Source organism: Alligator sinensis, unplaced genomic scaffold, assembly GCF_000455745.1.
Source record: "Alligator sinensis unplaced genomic scaffold, ASM45574v1 scaffold849_1, whole genome shotgun sequence".
Classification (NCBI taxonomy): Eukaryota; Metazoa; Chordata; order Crocodylia; family Alligatoridae; genus Alligator; species Alligator sinensis.
The window spans coordinates 102,835-118,232 of record NW_005842271.1 but is presented as its reverse complement, the minus strand read 5'-3'; the positions used below and the strand labels follow the sequence as shown (position 1 = coordinate 118,232).

The following is a 15,398-nucleotide window of genomic DNA, read 5'->3' as shown; positions in this document are numbered from 1 at the left end:
AGTGGCAGCCTATAAGTATATAAGGAGGGTGGCACCCAGAGCTGGGAGAACTGCTTCCAGGGCTGCCCAAGGGGTAACAAGGACTAATGACCACAACCTTCTGGAAAGCCGATTTATACTGGACTTAAGGAAGAACTTCTTTACAGTCTGAGTGTCCAGGATCTGGAACAGACTCCCCCAGAGGTGGTGCAAGCACCTACTCTGGATTCATTCAAAAGGCATTTGGATGTTTATCTTGCTGGGATCATTTGGCTCCTGCAGACTTCCTGCCTACAGCAGGGGAGCTGGACTCAATGATCTTGCAAGGTCCCTTCCAGCCCCTAATGTCTATGAAATCTACCTGAAGAGGGGTTTGAATGAGGATGTAGCTAATCTGTTCTCAGTAGTGACAGATGACAGAACAAGGAGCAATGCTCTCAAGTTGCAGCAAGGGAAGTTTAGGTTAGATATTAGCAAAAAAAATTCTCACTAGGAGGGTACTAAAACACTGGCATAGGTTATCCAGAAAGGTGGTGGAATCTCCATCCTTGGAAGTTTTTAAAACCTGGCTAGACAAAGCTGTGGCTGGGATGATCTAATCGGGGATGGTCCTGCTTTGAGCAGGGGTTTGGACTAGATGACCTCCTGAGGTCCCTTCCAACCCTCATTTTGTATGATTCTATGATAACGGTCTCCCAGCCCCCCGTTACCCAGTCGTGACAGTGGGGGGCGGGGGGCTGGGAGATAAGAAGCTCCCAGCCCCCACTCTCTGATCATGATCTGGGAGCAGGGGACTTAGGGCTCCCTTCTGCCAGGGCAGAATGGGGACATAGTTCTTACCCAGACTCCTGTGGTGGAGCCTGCCCTGACAGCAGGCCAGTGGCAAGGAGCTATCTTCCACCCCCTGGTGAACAGCTGACCAGAAGCAGATTTTGCTCCTGGTCAGTCTTCTTCACTAGCGCTACGGGACCATTGTTAATGCCCAGTAAATTTGCTTCTTGCATTTGCAGATAGCAAATTTACTCAGTATTAGGGAGGTTTACTGTGAAGTAAGCACGTGCACATGTAGACACACATGCTTAAATTGCAGTACACTATGCTAATGCTAAGTTAAGCATCTCATGTAGACCTACCCATTTACTGGGATTGCCTGATTTCCTCGTTCTGTGGAAGTCTGCTTGTACAGAAAGTGGCATTGTAGTAATCATCCTGAGGAGAAGAATATATTGTAAATGGTAGCTTAGTGTATTCAGTCACTGCTATTCATCACAGCTGGCACTCAGAGGGATCAGAAACCTGATAACAATGCCTGTTGACCTAATGCTGTTAGACATATGTAAAATGTAGTGTAAATTGGAACTTAACCATGGTCTATGAGCAGCTTAACTCCAGACTAAGTCACTTACTGTATTTTAAGTTATTCAGAAGTCAATGTCACATTTGCTTGATGATGTTCCCAATAATGGCTCTGTGGTATGCAACCTGAAGAGAGGGTGGCAGCACAGGGTTCTCAGCAGAGAGTCTAGCAGCTTCTGAAGTTTGGGCGAGGATGCTAGGGCACCTTCGCTCAAACTTAGCAGTGGCACAGTGTTTCTGATTGCTCCTTTTCCTAAAAGAGGAGAGAGCACACTGACATCTGTTGCTGATAGAGCTGGGATAGAGGTACTGGAGCCTGCCTTTGTACAGAAAGGAATATGCATGGGCACATGTCAGTCTTCATCAGCTTTCCCTTTGGACCTTACTACCTTTCCTTCATCAGCTTTCCCTCCGGATGCTGTCCTGTTCAGAAGCAGCACAGATTTGGACATGTACTGGATTTGTGCATGAGTTTAACATTTCTCCAGAACACAGATAGCGTAGAGGGCCCTTCTTTGTAACCATTGCACTCTTGCTCCATTTCCTTTTGTCAGGTCTGTTATGGAGCTTTGCTGCCATGGAAGCTCTACTGCTAGAGCTGCAGCAGTTTATGTTTATCATCTGTAATACTGGGCCATACCATGTTTGTGCATAATGCTTATCTGTTGCTTTACTGCATACCCATTGCTGGGAGTCTCCAGATTTCTAGTAGCGCTGTAATGCAGCACTGTCCCAAATCGGTATTATATTTTTTTCCAGTTTTTTAACTCAAGTTGTAAAACTTTTAAATCAGTGTTCTACTCTGTGCTGAAGCCATTTAAGGATAAAAAATTACAGCATTTCTCCTTTACTGTGGATGAGCTTGCTGTTTGTAAAAAGCAAATCAAGCAATTAAGCCTACAGTTGTTCAAAAAGCCATGCATTACTGACTTTTGCAGTTCTAAAATAGAAGCATACCTTGCATTCAAGTAAGAGACAGCTGTTCATTCTGAATTAGAGATTAGCTTAATGAAATAAAGTTGGCTCTAAATATATAGAACTTACGAGGTACAGTGATTAGTTACAGTACTGATTAATGGATAATTGTGCGATCAGGCACAGTGTTGGTCCATAAAGGATCATGAAGTAACTGGTAATGATTAATGGAAAATGGAAATGGTATAAAATATATATTTACCTCAGCTATTCGGTGCTTTTAGAGAAGATTTAACAACTGTGTTTTATTTAAAAGCTTGGAAGACTAAAGTAAATACAGTTGTTGGGAACAGATGTTTTCATTCATTAGAAATGAGTCCTTATATTGTAAAACATTAAATATTTCCTAAATATATAACATTTTCTAATGTGCTAAAAATAATTAAGACTTTCAGACTCAAGAACACAGGATTTTCTTTTAGTCTTAGGTTTTTTATACTCTGTTGGAAGAGCTAGGAAATTACATTTCCCTGAATAAAAGTTCTTTCCTACAAGCCTTGGAAGCATGATGGCGGAATAGTTAAGGTATCTTGCTACAGTTCCAGAGAGCTGACTAGATTCATACCACAACCCCTCCCAGTTGAACCAGGTATAAATTGGTATCTGGTCATTTGGACTGTGGACTCACAAGATGACGATGTGTTGCTAGTCTGGTGTGTCACTGGCTACAGAAAGAGGTGAATGTTAACTATACTGGCCTACTAAGTTTGGGTAGACTTTAACTTAAAAAACATATTCAGAACTCCTGTTGAACTCCATGTACATTTTGGTTGTGCATGGAATCCTGTTTTGAGCTGTCATTTTTCTTTTACCAAAAAAATAATATCCTACAGGTGCCAACCGCTTGTTTCAGAAGTCTGTGGCCCTATTTTCAAAACTGGCTTGCAGTTAAAAGCTGAAACCTCTTTGAAAGTTGGGCTGTAGACCTAAGTGCCTAGTCATGGGTCTAACAAACCATGGGGTTAAAGTGCAGTCTTCAGTGTATTGTTGAGATACCTAAGCTTGTTCAGGTACTGAAGGAAGTCTAGCCATGACAATGCAGAGCTCAGCACAGACTTATTTACCCTTTTCCAGGTTGACATGACTAAACAACTTTTGGTACGCAAGTAGATCAGGCATCTGCATAATGCTGAAAAGTGCAGTGTAGACATGTTACTAAGGCTCCTGAGTCACAAAGGATATGGACATACAAACAGCTTGCCATGGGTCAGAGTTTTCAGTATCAGGTGTGCTGTCATAACTGCCCATGTGCACACTTTTGCACCATGGTAAGTGGAACCTAAACCACAGTATCTTATCCCTGTTTCATTTATGACCAAGCTACTATGATTTAGTTTCTGTCTACCACAAAGTAAAAGTACACACAGACAGCTGTTACAAACAGCTGATAGGAGAAGTGCCAGTTCCAAAATCAGAAGCAGCATAGCTGTATTTGTGTTGTACTTTGCTGGGACTAATCACTTCTGCTGGAAAGCAGGGATTATTATACCAGACGTAGCACCACAGTAACATGGTTTTCTTGCTTCTGGTTCTGGGGCTAATGTGCCCACAGGTGGCTCAAGTATCCATGCCCCCTGCTGTCTTGCACTGTGTAGACCAGGAGGACCCACCTCACCCTACTCCCTCCCCCACATGCCAGATCCAGACCATGGGGCTTTTCAAAGGCCATATCTGGACATGGCAGCAGGGCAACTGGTGATGGAGTGAGCAGCAGTAGCAGAATCTAATACAGCTGTTGCTTGCCACTGCCACTAATCTATGCAGATAATAACTTTGATTTAGTGGGGCTAACGGAAACCTTGTAGGACCCTACCCATGACTAGGCAGTCCACATTGAGGGCTACAGGTTGTACAGAAGGGACAGAGTAGGGAGGAAAGGGGGCAAGGTTGCTCTATATGTAAAGGAGCATTATACATCTACCCTTATCAAAATGAGATCAGAGGAGGAGAAAGTTGAGTCTTTGTGGGTTAGGATACGTGGAGGTCGAGGGGAAAGGGACTTGGTGGTGAGGGTCTGCTACAGACCCCCACGCCAAGAGGAAAAGCTAGACTTGGAATTCTTGAGGCAGCTCTCAGAGGCCGTATGGTCTAGGGACATGGTTGTCATGGGGGACCTAATCTACCCTGACATCTGCTGGGAGGAGCAGTCAGACAAATCCAACCATCCATGTAGGTTCTTAACCTGCGTGCAGGAACTTCACCTAATGCAGGAGGTATATAGTCCCACTAGGGGAAATGCCTTACTGGACTTGGTGTTGGCTATGGAGGATGACCTGGTAGGGGAGCTGCAGATTCGTGGTCACCTTGGGGACAGTGACCATCAATCATTCGAATTAACCATACGACGTAGGGTGGGTAAGATAACTAGTAGGGTGGAAGTGCTTGACTTTAGGAAGGCTAACTTCAGTGTGCTTAGGAGTCTAGTCAATGATGCACTGCAGGATAAGAGTATTGGTGAGATGGGAGTCCTGGAAGGGTGGTCATTTCTAAAGGAAGTGATCCTTTGGGCACAGTGGGAGACTATCCCAGTACGAGGGAAAAGGGGGAATGGAGCCAAAAAACTTCAGTGGCTAAACAGGAAAATCCAAGGGAGCCTAAGAGCAAAAAAGAAGGCATATAGGTGGTGGAAGCAGGGGGAAGCTAATTGTATGCACCTGCAGAAAGGCAGTTAGAAAAGCCAAAGCAACTACAGAGCTGAGGCTGGCAACACAAATAAAAGACAACAAAGAGTCTTTTTTTAGGTATTTAGGGAGTAAAAGGAAGGTTCAGGGCAGCGTAGGACCCCTATGGAACAAGAAGGAGCAATTAGTGACAGACAGGGGGGACAAGGCTAAGCTATTCAATGTGTTTTTTGCCTCGGTGTTCCTGAACAGGGCTCAAGATAAGTCTCCTAATGGGTTCTTAGATGGGCATCAGAGGGACACCAGCCCACCAACTGTTGATGTTGACTTGGTTTAGAGTCACTTGGATGGACTGGATGTGTTCAAGTCAGCAGGCCCGGATGAGCTGCATCTGAGAGTACTGAAGGAATTGGCTGGTGTCATAGCAGAACCACTGGCACAGCTGTTTGAGCACTCGTGGCACTTGAGTAAGGTCCCAGAGGACTTGAAAAGGGCCAGTGGAGTCCCTATATTCAAGAAAGGGAGGAAGGAAGATCCAAGTAATTATAGGCCAGTCAGTCTCACCTCCATCTTTGGAAAGATTTTTGAAAAGATTATGAAGAATCATATTTGTGGGAGTCCAGTGGGAAAAATAATGCAGCAGGGAATCCAGAATGGAATCGTAGCAGGTAGATCATACCTGACCAATCTGATTTTGTTTTATGACAGGGTCACAAAATGCTTAGATGCAGGAGTAGAGGTGGATATCATTTTCTTGGATTTTAGCAAGGCCTTCGATACAGTATCTCATCCCATTCTCATAAATAAATTAAGAGGCTGTGATATGGATGTTTACATGGTTCAGTGGGTGGCAAATTGGCTTAGCAGTCGCACCCAGAGAGTGGTAGTAGACAGGTCAGTATTGACCTGGAAGGATGTGGGTAGTGGGGTCCCGCAGGGTTCAGTCCTTGGACCTGTACTCTTCAATATCTTCATCAGTGACTTGGATGTGAGTGTGAAGTGTACTCTGTCCAAGTTTGAGGATGATACTAAATTGTGGGGTGAAGTGCACACTCCAGAGGGTAGGGAATGATTGCAGGCAGACCTGGACAGGTTAGAGAAGTGGGCAGTACACAATAGGATGCAGTACAAGGACAAGTGCAGAGTGCTGCACCTAGGGTGCAAAAATATACAGCACACCTACTGGCTGGGAAGTGACCCTCTCAGCAGCACAGAAGCAGAAAAGGATCTCAAAGTCATAGTGGACTCCAAGGTGAACATGAGTAGTCAGTGTGATGAAATCATCACCAAAGCTAACCTCACTTTATCATGCATCAGCAGATGCATGACAAATAGAACCAAGGAGGTGATACTTCCCCTCTATGCAGCATTGGTCAGGCTGCAGATGGAGTACTGCATCCAGTTTTAGGTGCCGTACTTCAAGAAGGATGTTGCTAGACTTGAGAGGGTCCAGAGGAGGGCCACTCGTATGGTTAGGGGCTTACAGGACAAGCCCTATGAGGAGAGACTGAGGGACCTGGACCTCTTCAGCCTCCACAAGAGAAGGCTGAGAGATGATCTTGTGGCTGCCTACAAATTAATTAGGGGGATGCAGCAAAGGATCAGAGATGCTCTCTTCACCAGGGCGCCTCTTGGAGTCACAAGGAACAATGGTCACAAACTGACAGAGAGCAGATATCAGGAAAAACTTTTTCATGGTAAGGGTGGCCAAAATTTGTAATGGGCGTCCAAGGGAGGTGGTGCTCTCCCCTACCTTGGGGGTCTTTAAAAGAAGGCTGGATAGGCATCTGGCTGGGGTCATCTGACCCCAGCCCTCTTTCCTGTCTAGGCAGGGGGTCGGACTCGATGATCTGTTGAGGTCCCTTCCGACTCTAGCATCTGTGAATCTGTGTGTCCAAAGGAACTCTTTGCTCTGGATTTAGCCAACAGATCCTGCCACCACTTTCCCTGCCCCTTAATTCCTTGCTCTTTTACCAGCCCCATAGAACATGGCTCCATGGGCCATAAGTTTGACACCACTGGTATACACATACCATTAGAGGCTTTTGAAAATTTCCTGGAAGTTATCTCTTAGCTTTATTTTCTTGTACATTTTGTGACCTTGCTTTTTTGGTTGTTTTTCTGTCTGCTTTCAGAGAGGGCTTTGCTACTTATGAGTAATGAAGTCATCCTCAAATCATTCGATGTATATGAATAAATCCCTATGGACAGTTCTTAGTGAAATGTGACCTTTCTATAGTGCTGCATAGGATGGTTTTAAAGGCCTACAGAAGTCTGTATTTCTGTATTAAATTGTTTGAGTAGTTAAAGTAATTGCCAAATAAACCATTTACTTTCTATTAAAATTAATTGGTTTCCATTCCATAGAAATAGTATTATTTTTCACTTACAACAAGCTCATAGATAGGGGAAATATATACATGTATAATAAAACAAGAAGCTAAATACAAAGACATGAATTACCAAATTATACTTTAAAGAAAGAGGTTGAAAATAACTTATCTTTTAGAGCTTTCTAAAGTTATAGCCATTATATTTCAATATTTGTGTTTGATTTATATTGATTTTTCAGGTAAGAACCAAAATTTACAAAACACTTGTAACAATTTGGCTAATATTTTGCCAGGGTAGTATTAAAGCAAAAAGGCTAGATTTTGGTGTAATGTTCTTTCCACCTTACATGGCCAAAGGCATATATTGATATAGTTATGCTTTGTACAAAACTGGCTGTGTGAGTCAGATCACCACTGCAGTAAATTATTACAGATTGATAAATAGATATGTACATTTTGCAAACTTATGCCTTGAATATAGAAGGAGGTTTCTAATTATTCCCTCTATATTGAAGGTTATTTAAACCTTCAGTATAGAAGGAATAATTGGAAACAAGTGTCAAAAGCTTCAGAGCTGAAATGTGGCATTATCCTATATAGAATTTTAAGTAGTTTCATATCTTGAAGGAAGATTTATAGTTCTTTTTATTCTCTTACATGACACAACAGTATTTTTTCCATCAAAATGTGCTGTTGCAGTTTACTTAGCTTAACTGGCTTTGGTACACGGTTCACTAAGAGGAATAATTAACTAAATTATTTACTTAGTGACCATTAAAATGTAATTTTTATTAAATATTTGTAAATTCACTAATAATGGTATTTATTATTTAGTCAAAAATCTAGTATTACTGACAGATCCAGAGAGTTAAGTTGAATACATTTATTTAAGGACAAGCAAAAGAGTACAAGGGTGTAAGTTTATTTTTACCGGGGGTATACGAATAATACAAAGTTAACTTTTTGTGGGTATCGAAATGCACTTTATCTTTGTCTCTGTTACTGGCCTCGAGTCAAGAAATGGTTCTAAATGTTAATATACATCCAGCCCAATTTAGCAAATGTAGCACATTTGCATCCCATTGACTTTAGGAGCACTTAAACACATGCCTAAAGCTAAGTACTTCCTGTATGCTTTTTCTGGATAGGAAAGGGTCCCCAAATTAGAGCATTAGATTATAAACCATTCCCTGCAAGAGCTATATCTGTGCGTTTTTCAGCACAAATCTTGTTGTCTGTCATAAGAGATAATGATAACAATGACCTTGTGAACTAGTCCATGAAAACTGAGAGAAGGAAAATTCTAAAATAAAGGTAACATTACAAAAAGAGTTTAAGTACGAACATTCACAGCTAAAACACCTAAAATACGTTTCGTGTGCCTTTACTACCACCAGCTTCCCCCTTCTAAATGGTCTATCACTGAATGGCACAGAATATATAAATTATATGCATTCTTCAGATTGAGCTTCTGATAAACATTTTTTGGTTAAATTTACATACCTATGTTCTTCAGTGGATGGGCTGTGAAACTTGTGAATGAGACAAAGATGTTTTATCTGACAAGCTTAAAAGGTAGTTACGCTCATTTTCCTCATGATCCCTGCTTTCCAAAGGAACTGAGATTCAGGGCTAGCAATAGCTTAATAGGAACATCATTTTTAAAAAAAACAAACAGCCCGCCCCACTAAAGGCTGTTGGATTTTGAGATACCTGAAAGCACCCCTGAACCAGAAGGATGCATATTTCTTGCTTCTGTTTTACTGCTGTCACTGTTCAGGGGCTTCCTCTCAAATAATTTACTATACAACTAGTCATGGAGGGGAAATGGTTTATTCTAGTTTTGGGGAGATGAGTCTCCTTAGGTACTAAGCATCATCCACCTCCTTCAGTACCTATTTTTCTCCTTTGTTTTCTAATATTTCCTTTCTTTGTTTCTAATATTTTTGGTTCAGTACTCTCTTATAAGTACTGAAATTGTCATTACTTTGTATTTTGCCTTGTTTGGCAGAGTAGCTCAGCTCATTATCTTTCAGTTTTGAATTTGAGGGCAAAATCCCTAAATCTCTTAATCACCTTCGCTTTGTTCTTACAACACTTAAAAGTTAGGTGCTTTACCCCAAGAAGATGACTCAAAGCAACAGGATAATAGACAGAACAGGATCTGGACCCTACTTTACCATTCTAGATCTGGGCCTTAATTGTCATATATTTTCATGTCTTGACTATAGATTTTTTTTTAAGGCCAGAGCTGCTATCACAACTCACTTCTAGTGAGTCCAGTATTGTTAAAAATCCATGGGGAAGAGGTCTGATATCATTGAATCATTTGTATATACATAGTTCAACACAGTTACTTAGGTGGTTGGGTCCAGTGGTTAATATGAAGGGCTGGGATTTTAGGATATTTAGGCTCTGTTCTTTGCTGTGTCACAGATTCTCTGAATTTGACTTCAGGTATGGTTGCTCAGGCCCAAATCCTAAAGTACCTAAACTCATTCCTAATGCTACTCTTCTCAAGTCTGAAGAAGTGTCAGTGGGTCAGTTTTTAGCATGTCTTCATCTTAACCATGACTTAGTTATAGGGAAAGGAGATGATAATGCCCTCCTTTTGCCTTAAAAGAAATTCAGGGTCTCAAAGAGGGTGCCATTTGGGCACTTGTGAAATTAAAATTGGATGTAGGCCTTAATCTCTCTGGTTCTCAGTACCCCATGTATAACATGGGTGTATTATTACTGACCTACTTCATAGCAGAGCTGTAAGGAAGAATACTATAAAATTATTAAGTATTTAGGTATTGTGGTAATGGGAGACATAAAACAGGTACATAGAAGTATGTACTGCAGCCACCTCAGCTACTAAAATACCAATATTGATAGTATATGCAGGGGAAAGGAGGTTATTCAAATAAAATGAATTTTGCTAATATTTTAGACATTCATACAGAGTTTAGTAAATTAGTTTTTTCTTCCTTGATTGTGTGTAGAGAATGAGTTGAACTGGACTGTGCTAATATTTTAATTTGTAAATTAGGGCTCTCTGCAGTACTATGTCATCAGCCAGAGAGTTTTTAGACATACAGGGCAAAGGACTGCAATTTGGTGCCCCAGAACACAGGTTTACACATGCCCTATTATTTCCTTCATATTTTGGCTGGCATGTGGACAGCAATAGGGTCAGAGGTCAGGTAGCACGTATGACCTCTGTATGTTGTTCTATAGATTAAACTTAATATACCTTGGATTTCTATAGTTTGGATCATATATACTGTTCTTTTTGTATATAAACTTTAAAATGTTCTTAGTTTGACCCATGTGGCCTATTCTTTCTTTTGGCACACAATTTATTCAAAGTTATTGTATTCACAGTGACTTATATTTTTCACTTGTGACCCTAATAAAATATTCTTAAAAAACGGGAAAAAGAAATGATGTCAGTCGAATTTGCAAGTTCTCTAATACTGAACTATTTGGCTTGATCAGAAACTTTTTGGGCAGCTTTGTGATTTGTTCTTGTGCATAAAAACCATTCATTTGGACCATAAAAATGTCTCCCAAGTGCTATAATAATAAACTGATGCCACCCAAACTGACATGCCCTTGACCCAGGCTTTGCAAAGCCAGCTGTCTTTGATTTTCAGTCAGTCTGAAGTGAAAATGCTTTGTGTTACCCCCAAACTTTTCAGGAAGGTCAAAAAAGAAAACCCAGATATTTGAATGAGAATGGTGCCTTTGTCTTTTTTTTTCCTTTTTTGTTTCTTTTTTTTTGTGCCTGACTGGTACTTCTGGGCACTCATTAATAATAGTGAAATAATCACCAGTATGATTCCAACTCAGAAACTTGTGCCTTACCAAAAGAATCTGACCACAGATTTCACTACCTACATATGCAATTAGGAACATGCTTATACCTACGTATTACTTATGCATGAGTTCCAGCATCTCATAAGCAATCATTCCTAGTGCAGTTTAAAAGAAAGCCCCACAAATTAAATGCTATGGAAAGACACTCTAGATTAATTAGCCAGACACATTAGTAGATGTCTAGTGAAGCTGTATCCATGATCGCTCTAAAACATGGACATGAAATCATTGTTTAGACAGCCAAAAGGGAAGATATTTCTCATTTAATGTTTAGGAACCTGGCTAAATTACTCAATCCCAGAAATTTTTGGAAGTGTACTAAGGTACTGTTCTGGGAAGGAAAGAGGATTTCTGGTCACTGGGAGATATGACAGACATAGCCTTTAAGAGCAAGTTTCAAATAGTCCTCCCTAGGTAGTTTCTGTTCTTCCCACACCGCATTACTCTGATGATAGTTCTTACTATACCTTCACCTCTTGCCCAAGATAGGATTCCCTCGGTAAACCAGAGTAAGTTAGAAAGCTGATCTGGTATCTGGGCTCTCATTCTCAAATAAGTATTTAAGGGATGTCCTCCTCTGCTTGGGGAAAGCTGACAAATCTCCTGCTGATGAGTAGAGCTACTGAAATTGATCCTGTATAATAGCATGGGGTTCAACATCTATCTAACCGACTCCCAACATAGAAAATGAAATATTCTCACATTACCTTAAAGTATGATGTGTCCAGTAGTATAACATATTAGAAATCCCATTTTATGGTGTCTCGGTATTGTGTGTGTACATATCTGCATAATATACGTGTGTAGAAGTGCATTTAAACCTACTTTTCCCTTCTATCAAGAGAAATAAAAAATGTCTTTGGTCAAATCAAAATGTGGTGGTAGTTTCTGAAATTTCTAGCTGTGTAAGATTGAAACTGGAGACTACTCTTCTGCATTATGTGTATACACAAGATTTGCATGTACCTTCTGCTTAAATTAGCAAATGTTGAAAGATTTTTTAAAAGCTTTTGCCTTATTTAAAAATTAAACTGATTTTTCTGTTAACAATTGTATTAACAGGGGAGTTTGACACAGTACAGAGCCCCTCAACACCCATCAAAGATCTTGATGAGAGAACGTGTAGGAGTTCTGGGTCAAAGTCCCGGGGTAGAGGGCGGAAGAATAATCCATCACCCCCTCCAGACAGTGACTTGGAGGTAAAGCCCTCTGGTAACTGATGAATGGTAATATGAAGGTTTCTTATGATGTAAAGTAATTTCTGCAAATTACAGATGCGGAAGCTATTTAAGGCTTTCAAAAACTGTCATGGACTCTATTTCCCATTAATTGAATAAAACCAATTTCTAGCAGCTCTTTTAACTGTATGCATTAATCCTTTGTACCTGCCTATGTTGAAAGCAGGCAATGTAAGATGATGTATCCTTGCTTCTTTAGTTCTAAAAATATGCCCCTTTCAGCTGAATTCAGAAGAGAACCACAAAGATTGGCTTTTTTTTTTTAACTTTAATTTATAGTTGGAATTTCTTTTCTTGAAGAAAGCCTTTATTGTTCAAGTGTTTGGCCCCATATAATTACATTCTTTTTAACCGCATTATTCCCTTTACAAAAAAGAGAATATGCAGTTATGATACAAGACTATATGTAGCCCTGATTTACCAAACACATAAGCACCATCTCATCTTTGATTGTATGAGCACTGTCATTGATTTTAGCAAGATTATATGCATCTGTATAGTTAGGTGCACAAGTATTTGTAAGATTAGGCCTTTAATGTGGAAAGATATCTGCCTAATGTATGAGAACACAAGTGACCTCCTAGCAATGGAGTGAGTATAGTCTTGTTAGAAGTACTCTAGCCTTGTATGAAAGGAGAGAAACAAGGCTTGCTCCATGCATGTAGGGGACATGTCAGCCCTGGCAGCAGAGGAATGCTCCTCACATGTGCTGTACCTCTTCCTGCCATTGTGATACTGGTACATCATAGCACTGATCCATCTCCTCTGCACATTCAGTGAATATCTCTACATATCACCAAGGGCAAACTCTTCTGTCAGTTAGCTGTATGTGTCATCTCTCCTGGAGAGATGAGACTGAGGAAAGGCTTCTTTTTTTCATATATATATATATATATATATATATATATAGTTTTGTGGCTAGGGACAGACATTACACATAAACCAGTTTAAGTGATCAGAAACTGGTTTAAACCTGTAACAGAACAGACATTCAGTATACATAAACCAATTTGAATATGGGTGAAACCAGTTTGAGATAAACCTGGTTGAATGTAGTATCAGACTTAACTGATTTGGGTCAAACCAGTTTATGCAATGTCTGTCCCAGACCCCTTCTTGGTTTAAGTTAAACCAGAGTCTCCCAGCATTCTGGCTTGCTCTCTGGGCTGGCCCCTCCCCTTTGCTCCCTGACTGGAGCTCTGGCAGTGACTTGCAGGCACAGCAGCATCTGCCTGGCTTCCCCTGCCCCTCCCCTCCTCATGGCTGACTGCTCAAGCAGGGATTCCCCCTCCCTCCTACCCACAGCATGGACTGTAGCCAGTATGTGGTATACTAGCTAGTGCTGAGAGGTGTCTGTGTAAGGCAGATAGGCCAGTGTCCACTTAGGGCTTTTTGGAGATAATCAACAGCTAGCTAGTAATGTTCCTTCCTTAGAAAAAGCTGTTTAAGAAGAGCTTGAACTAATGAGAACTGCTTTGTTTTCTGATGGGTTGCTAATATCAATAACAGAACTGATAAATGCTCTGTTATCAATGGGGGAAAACCCCTCCCTAATCAGAGCATCCTGCCTGGGCCTGGCCACACCCTACCCAGCTCAGCACTATGTAAGGGAAGGGAGGGCTGCTCTAGCACCCTAGCCTGAGCCACTACAGGCATGCGCCTGCATTTCTCGAATGAAAAGGGAATGTCTATCCACCTCCAAATCAGGCATGGCTGGTAAACTCAGACACAGAAGCGGGGTGGGGGAGGGGGTTTGCAGCTGGCCAGGAGCAGAGTGGGGTTTGCAGGCAGCTAACAAAGGGGGGGGTGGTGTGGGTTGCAGTCAGCCAGGCACTCTGGCCAGGAGCAGGGAGGCTGCAAACTCCACCCCGCTCCTGACTGGCTGCAACCCCCCGCTCCTGTGTGCTGCTCCACCCACCCCACCAGTCTGAGTTCACCAGCTGCGTCTGCTCCAGATCAGTTCCAGCTTTGCAGGTTAAACTAACCTGCAAAGATTGAATCAATTCAGGCTAAGGCTTTTTGAATGTCTGTCCCTAGCCCTTGAGAGATTGCTCCTTTTAACAGTAATGGGAAGATTCCAAATTTTCTTTTTCCCTTTTTTTTCTAATACTTAACAATGAAAATGAAGGTAATACCTTCTTACCAAGGCAAACAATATTCTTTGGGTAAATCTGATATCTTTTATTAGACAAACTCAAACAGTTGGAAAAAAATTCTTCTAGGCAAGCTTTCAGGCACAAATGCCCTTTGTCAGGCTGAGGAAGCATCTACAGATGGTCTGTGCTCTTACTGGATGGAGTGGTACAACCTACACCTTCTTACCAATACTCCTTTAAAATTTAAAAGTTAAAATAATATATTTGACCCTAAAATATTATTGAAATTCTCCATTCTGTATGAACCACTGCAGCATATATAGCACTAGTACTAAGGGTTAATATTAGCTTTGCTGAATGAACATAAAGTACCTGAAACCAATGAGAGTTTCTGATAAGTATCTGAGTGTAGAATTTGGACCTTAAAGCAATAATATAGAAAGGTTATTGACCCAGAGTGTACTGACATCTGGACTATATTTTACATATTTGAAACCTTCCTAAGGAAAAAAAAATGTATATAGTAATTAAAATTTTAATGTCATCCTTGTTTTTATAAGTTAATATAAATATACCACTAATGCTGATTTTCAAAATAGACCTATTTATTAAGTGCCTATTAAAAGCACAGGTTGTAAGTGATTTGATTTTTAATTATTTCAGATTTCTCTGATCTAATTTACATGCTAATTTTGTCATCGTTCTTTTTTCAGCGTGTATTTGTTTGGGATTTGGACGAAACTATTATTGTATTTCATTCGCTGCTTACAGGATCCTATGCACAAAAATATGGCAAGGTATGTAACTCATGAATTCTATGGTTGATATTCAATATTTGGCCTCCATATTGGAGTTTTCATCCTTAGTTTGCATTACAAGACATAATTAACATCTGTATTGGCCTTGTGAGGGAAGGAGGTGAACAGAATTTCCCCC

At 40.8% G+C, this 15,398-nt stretch overlaps 1 protein-coding gene across 24 annotated transcripts in view; it reads left to right on the top strand.

Annotated features, from left to right (window-relative positions):
* The window catches only part of EYA4 (EYA transcriptional coactivator and phosphatase 4), a 245,583-nt gene that overhangs the window by 196,784 nt on the left and 33,401 nt on the right, over window positions 1-15,398 (top strand). For all 24 annotated transcript variants that reach the window (XM_025209220.1, XM_025209218.1, XM_025209210.1 and 21 more), the window contains 2 exons: window positions 12,191-12,327; window positions 15,176-15,259. In XM_025209220.1, coding sequence (XP_025065005.1) covers window positions 12,191-12,327; window positions 15,176-15,259 — 221 coding nt within the window. The remainder of the gene's footprint in view (window positions 1-12,190; window positions 12,328-15,175; window positions 15,260-15,398) is intronic.